Source organism: Carlito syrichta, unplaced genomic scaffold (genome assembly GCF_000164805.1).
Source record: "Carlito syrichta isolate Samal-C Ts95f unplaced genomic scaffold, Tarsius_syrichta-2.0.1 Scaffold315410, whole genome shotgun sequence".
In the NCBI taxonomy this organism is placed as follows: Eukaryota; Metazoa; Chordata; class Mammalia; order Primates; family Tarsiidae; genus Carlito; species Carlito syrichta.
The window spans coordinates 276,966-285,837 of NW_007259506.1; the positions used below are offsets into that span (position 1 = coordinate 276,966).

General features: G+C 39.6%; 1 protein-coding gene across 1 annotated transcript; it reads left to right on the forward strand.

Annotated features, from left to right (window-relative positions):
* Nucleotides 1-1,711: 1,711 nt before the first annotated feature.
* Nucleotides 1,712-2,566, forward strand: LOC110594446 (melanoma-associated antigen C2-like). The gene is given in 3 exon segments (XM_021706312.1): nucleotides 1,712-1,928; nucleotides 1,931-2,081; nucleotides 2,083-2,566. Coding segments are annotated over 3 exon segments (852 nt in total).
* Nucleotides 2,567-8,872: the final 6,306 nt, after the last annotated feature.

An 8,872-nucleotide genomic window follows, 5' to 3' on the forward strand; every position in this document is an offset into this window, starting at 1 on the left:
TTCTAACATCCTCCTACAGCAGGGGTGCCCAACCTTTTGGCTTCCATGGCCTGCATCAAGTAAAGAGGAATTGTCTTGGGTCACACATAAATTATATAATATAGTTAGTGTATATACATGATAAGACCTATTTTTTTCTTTAGTGTAAAGTTTAGAAAAATTAGAATAGAAAACCTGTGAGAAATTTCACCTGTTTTTGTAAAATTAATCTATCAATGTCTGGTTCAATGGAAGTGGTGTCAGTTCTTAGTGCGTTCTCAAGGTGTTGGTCAGAAATGTTTGTTTGAATTTTGCTTTTGTGCTTTATAATTGAAAATCACTGCTCACAAATATATGTGCTGGCAAAGAGTTATGTCATGAATAAAGCATGATTGTGAACTTCAAAAATGGAACTATGAGCCGGGCTTGGTGGCTCAGCCTGTAATCCCGCGCCTTTGGGAGTCTGAGGTGAGTGGATTGCCTGAGCCCGTGGGTTCGAGACCCGCCTGGGCAGCGAGACCTCATCTCTACAATAAATAAAAAAATCAGCTGGGCGTGGGAGCACATGCCTGTAATTCTGGCTACTTGGAAGGCTGAGGCAGAAGGATCGCCGGAGCCCAACAGGTGAGGCTGCGGTGGCCGGGAGCGGCCACTGCACTCCAGTCTGGGCGACAGAGCGAGACTCCAACTCAAAAAAAAAAAAATGGAACTATGAATGGGGTCATGAAGAAAATACATGCTAAGAAACATATGATGTTGAAAGATTTTGTGGGGCCACATTATTAGTTGTCCAGGGTTGCATACAGCCTGCAGACCACAGGCTGGACATGTCTGTACTACAAGTTTCTAGGGGCAAAAGTCTAAGAAGGCAGAAGACCTGTGATGCCCTCAAACACCACCCAAGGAGAAGACTTGTAAATCAACCTTTGTCAGCACCATCATGGGTGAGTTTGTCCACTGAGGCCACTCATACTGTCCCTCTCTCCCCCAGTCCTGTCGGATTCCATCACCTACTCTCCTGCTCACACTCCTGCCTGCTGCTCGCAACAAGAGTCATCATGCTTCACTTTCCAAAGCATCCACACCTCACCTTTGAGGAAGACATTCAGCTCTCAGTTGAGATACAGGACTTTGTGGATGCACAGATTCCCATAGCTGAAGAAGAAGAGGAGACTTTTTCCACTTCCTCTTTGCACTTCCTTTTTCTCTCCTCTTACTCCCTCTCATCCTTCCCCCTTCCTCCTTCTTCTCCCCATTCCTCTTCTTCCTCCTCTTCATCTTCCTCTTCTTCATCTTCCTCTTCCTCATCTCCCTACTCCTCATCCTCCACCTCTCCTTCTCATCTTCCTCCTCTTCCCCTTCCTCTTCTTCATCTTCCTCCTCCTCATCTTCCTCCTCCTCATCTTCCTCCTCTTCATCTTCCTCCTCATCTTCCTCCCCTACCTCCTCCTAATCTTCCTCCTCTTCATCTTCCTCCTCCTCCACTTCCTTCTCATCTTTCTCCTCCTCCCCTTCCTCCTCTTCATGTCTCTGCTCCTTTTCCTCCTCCTATTCCTCCTCCTCTTCCTCACCCTTTTCTTCCTTCTCTCCCTTCTCTTCTGCTTCCTCCTTGTCATCTTCTTCCCCATCTTCCTCTTCCTCATCATCATCCTCCTACTCCTTCTTGTCCTCTTCATCCTCCTCTCTTCTAATCCTGAACAATCCAGAAGAGAAAGAAGTGTTATTGGCTGTGATGACAAGTTCTCTCCAGAGTTCTCAGTGCTCCTGGTCCTACTCCACTGCAGGGAGCAAATACGATGAAAAGTCCAACAGACACGTAATGGAGGATACAAGTACCTGGCAGGTTCAAACAGAAACTGAAAACTCGTTCAGAGATGAACTAGACAAGAAGGCAGCTGAGTTGATACAGTTTCTGCTCCTCAAATATCAAACAAAGCAACTTATCTCAGAGACAAAATACTAAAGATTGTCATCAACAGATCCAAGGACCACTATATTATGATTTTCAGGAAAGCATGTCAGTGTATACAGCATGTTTTTGATATTGCTCTGACAGAAGTGGACCCTGACAACCACTTGTATATCTTCAAAAACACACTAGACCACTTACAATGGGAGACTGAGTGATGAAAAGGGTATACCGAAAGCTAGTCTTTTGACAGTTATTCTGAGTATAATCTTCATGAAGGGTAACTGTGCCCCTGACAAGGTGATCCGGGAAGCGCTGAATGCAGTAGGGGTGTATGCGAGTAGGGATCACTTAATCTATGGGGAGCCCAGGAAGCTCCTCACCAAAGATAGGGTTCAGGAAAATTACCTGGAATACCAGCAGCTGCACAACAGTGATCCTCCATGCTGTGAATTTATGTGGAGACCAAAAGCCTATTCTGAAATCAGTCAGTGGAAAGTCGTAGAGTTTTTAGTCAAGCTAAATAATACTTTCTCTAGTTTCTTTCCAACTTGGCACGAGAATGCTTTGAAAGATGTGGAAGAGAGAGCCCAGGCCATAACAGATGCTGCAGATGAGGCTACTGCCATGACCAGTGTAAGCTCCAGTGTCACTTTGAGCAACTTCCATCCTGAGTGAAGTCTGACACATATTTTTCACCCTGTTTTGAAGAGGGCATTCAAGGTTCTGAGCAGTGGAGGTCCAGAGCCAGACTGAAGGCAACATAGTGTTTTTGTGTAACTGTTTCAATGGTTCACGAAGATCTCTCATTTTTTGTTAATTTTTGTTATTTTTCAAAGGCTTTTCCTTTTTGTGATTAGAAAATACAGTTTATTTAAAAACTACACTAGAAAGAGAGAGAGAGAGAGAGAGAGAGAGAGAGAGAGAGAGAGAGAGAGAGAGAGAAGATTTACTTCCCCAAGGTATGGGAGAGGGCCAAAGCTTCAGAAAACATGACCTGGCCATATCTCAAAGAGCACATGGTCATCCATAGTTCAGCAAGGATGGCCAGCTTTTCCTTTTTTTTTTTTAATTGGAGTCTCACTCTGTCACCCAGATTGGAGTGCAGTGGCCACTCCCGGCCACCGCAGCCTCAACCTACTGGGTTCCGGCGATCCTTCCGCCTCAGCCTTCCAAGTAGCTGGAACTACAGGTGTGTGCTACCATGCCCAGTTAATTTTTGATTTATTGTAGAGATGAGGTCTCGTCAAGTTGCCCAGGGTGGGTCTCGAACTCACAGGCTCAGGCAACCCACTCACCTCAGCCTCCCAAATGCGCGGGATTACAGGCTGAGCCACTGAGCCCGGCTCAGATTTTGTTTTTAATAGCACGTTTAATTAGCTTCAGAATCTTAGTGTATTGATATTAGTCACTCATTTATTGGTGGTTTAAGAGTATGAGTTTTGTATTTTGTAAATATCAGATTTGGAAAACTTAGTGTCTTATTTTGTCATCTGGAACAGCGTAGCATGATATTAAAATAGGATTTTTCTTGGAAATGTGAAAGAACTCAGTAGTAAAATAGTAGAACAAAGTAAAGAATAGTTAACATTTGCATTTTCTTATCCTTTATAGTCTTTTGTTCTTCAAAATTAGAGATATATGCCTGTATTTACTTGACATATTCAAGAATGTAGGCACAATTAAATCAATAAATAAAAGCCTCACTGACATTTATTTGCTTAATATTATTTGATGATTTGTTCTTGGAAGGCACTATGCTATCAATGGGAATCCTAGGATAAGCAAGACATACCCCTGTCCACAAAATGGTGGAGCCTAGAAGCAGAAATGGTATCAGGAAGGTGGTAATACATTCTCTAAGAAGTACAGAAAGAGGAGTGAGGAGGTGAAACTCTAGATACAAGCAGTCAATGAAAAGACTGTGAGCTAAGGCAGTCGGGAGCTTTGGAAAACTTCAGTTCCTTCTATGGGAACTATTTGTAATGAAGCTGGATGGTGACAGGATCCTGACTCTCAGATGGTGAATCTTAGGTCTAAGAGAAAAGCCTGGAATGAGAACCTGCTCTTAACAGTTCCTGTTGAATGGTGGAAAAAAACAGAAAAAAATTGACCACCTGGAGCAGGTATGGAAGTGTCCTGAGCTCTTGTCTTGGTGTGGCTGAACAAGTGCACAAACTAATTGTTCATACACATCATATTCAGGGAGTTCTGAGATCAGAATTATACTCCCTTGAAGTGCTGCCCAGAAGCCTCTAGATCGGCACTTATTTCCCTGTCCTGGGAGAGCCAGAGCTCACCCCATTGGAAGGACATTTAATTTGTTTATTTCGAAAGCAATTTGGGCTCTCTAAGTAAGGTCTGGATTTATAGTGAAGTATAAATGAATGAAAATTGTGGTTTGCATGGAGGAGCAACTGGGGGAAAAGCAAAAATTTGAACCTTGACTCAAATTTTAGAATCTGTGAGTTATGGCCAGTAGAAGATTTTCCCACACTTACATTATTCAATGTATCCTTTAAGGGAGACGATTTAGTGATATTTATTCATAAAGCACAATTCTTAATTGAGTTTGTATTCTGTGACCTATTTAGCTACATATCTTCTGAGATGTTTTTAATGACAGAAACAAGAGCTGAATTTTCTGGAAATAAGGTTGATATGATCTGGGCTTAAAATCACATTGAAAACAATTGTCATTTATTAAGTTTCAGTATATGCCAGGCACTGTGCCAGGTGCTTTACTCACATTATATACATTCTAGCAGTCTTACAAGATAAGGTTTATCAAACCCATTTTACAGATAAAGAATCCAAGGCACAAGACGCTTGACAATTTCCCCAAGATCACATGGCTAGTCCATGGCAGGACTAGGACTCGGCCCTTTGCTGAAATTCACTTAGGTCCACTTCTCCGGTGACATAAAGATAATCCTATGGTCAAGGTATTAGATTAGGTCAAAAAAAGGAATGCAACAATTGAGGATCAAATACAATTTGGGGATTGTCTATGGGATATATTTACCTAAAGTTCTCCTTTCCTGAACTCTAGGGTTCCTTGAGAGCTGACTCTGTCCAGGTGTTGGCACTTTCTTGCATGACGGCACCCTTCTCCTGATCTATCCCTGTGTGCTTTTTCGTCCAACTGTGGAACCTGGCCTGCTGACCAGCTCATCACTACTGCATCCTCTGAAGGCTATGTCCTGCTTCCTGCTGAATATCCCAGAATAATCTACCCATCCTCTGACCCAGAACAATCCTACTCCCTGTAGATGTTTCCTGACAGCTCCATTCCTCACTCTGCATTATCTGTGCTAGTAATAGCTTATTTGATGCAAATGTTCATTTTGGACACTGACATTTAGATATATTCTGTGGACATCTTCATCACACTGTGAAGTGTTTTCCAAATAGGCTGACAAGTAGTCTGTGTTGCCATATATTATACTCGTTTGGGGGATGTAGAACTAAAGTCTCAGACAGGTGTTTTTCTAAACTATCCTGATATTTGTAGTAGGATTTTAATAAAATTTATTATTTGTAATAGACCACTGAACAAATACACAGGTGAATGAGCTTTCCTAGGTGATCAAAAGACAAACTTCCATCATAATCTTATTTATTTATTTTTAAAGTTCTTTTTTGGGGGGGTCAATATGGGGACTAGCTAGGTTACCCAGGTTGATCTGGAACCCTTGACCACAAATGATTCTCTTGCCTCAGTCTCCCCAAAGAGCTGAAATTATGGACATGAGCCAACATATCAGGGTGTGCTCATAATCCTGGAAGTTGAAAGAAAGAGACTCAGTGTGTAAAAACATGTACAAGAGGTTGCATTCCTAAAAACAAACAAACAAGAAACAAAACCTCTAAAGTCCACCTAGGAGGTGAATAGTGGTTCTTAAAATGTTAGCTCTGATGAAAAAAAAAATAATAGTTAACCATTTTCCCACTGTCTCTTGATGGTGTATCTGCCGACAGGAAAACCCTGGTTTGTAGTGTGCCAAAGGCATCTACAAGGGTGTTCAGGAATGTTCGGTCTTGTGGAGAGTTTCAGAGGCTAAAGGGTAAGATATTTATCATACATCCAAAGATTTGAGAAAATTCTAAACCAAAAAAGTTTATATAGGTTATTAAAAGGACAGTGCAGAAAAGTGCTATTGAGTGAATAATCTTGAACCCTCCTTGCCAAGATGTACAGAATTGTTTGAAAACTAGAAGTGAGCCTGTATTAGAAACTCCCAGTCCCATCGAAGACAATAGAAAAAGTCGGAATATTTCAACACAACGGTGTCCTTCTCAGAAACTATTGCAAGAAATGAAGTTGTTGTCATACCAACTTATAATAGTTGCTTTTTATAGGGCAGCATAATACTTATGCAAGAAACTACAAGTGCTCATCTCTATCTTGCCTACCTCTCCCTCCTGAGTGGTTCATCTGATAATTAGGCAAAATCAAAGGTACCCCCAAGCTTTCTCTGACATTCAGCAGTAAACATTGTGACACTGTGTTGAGATGTGGAGCTACAAGATAAAAGTAGGCTGGATCTCTGGGTCATGTGACAGCTGACACCCACTGCATATTAGTTCAGTATACCAAAACAAAATGCCATGTATCGGGTAGCTTAAATAACAGAAATTTATTTTCTCACATTTCTGAAGACTGGAAGTCTAGGATCAAGATAATGGCAGGTTTGATTGGTCTGTGGCATCTCTTCTTGGTATGCAGATGGGTGCCTTCTCACTGAATTTCCCGTGGTTGTCTCTCAGTTTTTGTGTGTCTGTGTCCTAATACCCCCTTCTTATAAGGACAAAAGTTATATTGAATAAGATTCAACCCATATGACTTAATTTTATATTAATTACCAATTCAAAAATTCTATCTTCAAATACAGTTGCATTCTTAGTTATTGGGTGTTGGGATTTGAATATATGAATTTTGGAGTGGGGGCATTTCAGCCCATAGCACTCTGCCAACTCAACTCAGAATTTATGTGGAGAAAAATAAACTTGTTGTGCTAAGTCATTTAAATTTCTGGATTTTTTTTTTCTGTTCCATTAGCTTGCTATTACTCTAACTACTACATAGTTACTGTTCCTGATGTTAAAGGATTCCTTCAATATTTTACTCACAAAGGAAATAGTACATTTATTCTTCTTGCAAAAAATTCTAAAAATATGTCTAAATCACAAATCTTCTTTTCAATCTTCCTCCAAAATGCACCTCTACTCAGAAGTAACCACATTTAACATTGAGGTGTATATAGTTTAAAAGCTTATTTCTGGCAGTTATAAAGATGTATATAAAAATATAAAGTTATAAATAAATGATAGATAGATAGATAGATAGATAGATAGATAGATAGATAGATAGATAGATGATAGATCTTTCACACAAATCTGCTGCTTGCCTTTGCCAATATATGGGCTTAATTGTGTCCATCCAAATTCTGATGCTGAATCAAAATGTGACATTATCTGGAGACAGGATTATTTCAAAGGCAATTAAGTTAAATGAAGTTATTAAGCCAGACCCTAATCCAATGTAACTGGAGTCTTTCTAAAAGGGGGAAATTTGAACACAGAGATATTCATAGGGGGAAGACAAAGTGAGGAGACATGGGGTGAAGATAACTATTCACAAAAAAAGGAAGCATTCTTCCCTCACAGTCCTCAAGGAACTAACCCACACTCTGCTCTTGGATTACTAGACTCCAGAACTGTGAGACAATAAATTTCTGTTCTTTATGTTAGCCAGATTGTGATACTTTGCTGTGGCAGCCCTAACAAATAAATATGCTGTCTTATTACAACGGATGCAGGATACTTACAAGAGAACACATACAGATCTTTCTCACTTTGATAATTAATCTTCAGAATTCTAATTTATTTATGTGCGATAAGACATTGAAACAATCTTATCCTAATGAACACATAAGTTATTTCTAATTTGTTGCTCTAATTAATAGAACTACAGTCAACACTTTGAACATAAATTATTGGGCAAATGCACATGATTTCTTATAAGAAAGGCATTTAATGCAGAAATTGAGTCAAAGTAAACCAAATGTGAATATTTCTTTCACTGTGTTGCTGATTTCACTTTTGGTGGCACAAATGTGCTTTCAATATTGAATCTTCATGCCCAATAATTTATTTTTTTATTATTTATTTATTTATTTATTTATTATTTTTATTTTTATTTTTGAGTTGGAGTCTCACTCTGTCGCCCAGCCTCGACCTGCTGGGTTCCGGCGATCCTTCCGCCTCAGCCTTCCAAGTAGCTGGAACTACAGGCACGCGCTAACACGCCTGGCTAGTTTTTTTTTTTTTAATTTTAGAGATGGTCTCGTCAAGTTGCCCAGGCAGGTCTCAAACCAGCGGGCTCAGGCAATCCACTCACCTCAGCCTCCCAAGGAGTGGGATTACAGGCTGAGCCACCGGGCCCGGCTTTATTTTATTTTATACTTACTAAAGATTTTATTAATATGTCTGAATAACATTTTTACTTCAAAGTTCCTCTTTTAGTTAAATTATTTTCTAAAGGACTTGGTATTTTGGTATGAAGGTTTAGAAATCATATTTTGTTTACTTTCATTTTCATACTCTTGTCACTGGCAGAAAAAATGTTTATATATTTTTGTGTGTTGATCTTATACCTGGAAACTTTATACATGCTTTTGTAGGTTGAATAATTCATCTTTAGTTCTTTTGGATTATCTTCATGCACATGCATTAATCACAGAAGCTTTGTTTCTGAGTTGCTAATCCCATTCCCTTTAATTTCTTCCATTTTGCACTACTACACTGGCGGCTGCCTCCATTATGGTACACAATAAAAACACAATGGAAATCATAGCTTAGGCTTTAAGTTCAAAATAGATTCTTTTGACATTTCCTTAAAAAGTATGTCTATTATAGATTTTTCATACATAATCTTTATCTAGTTTGATAACTTTTTTCATATTTTAAACTTTATTTTAC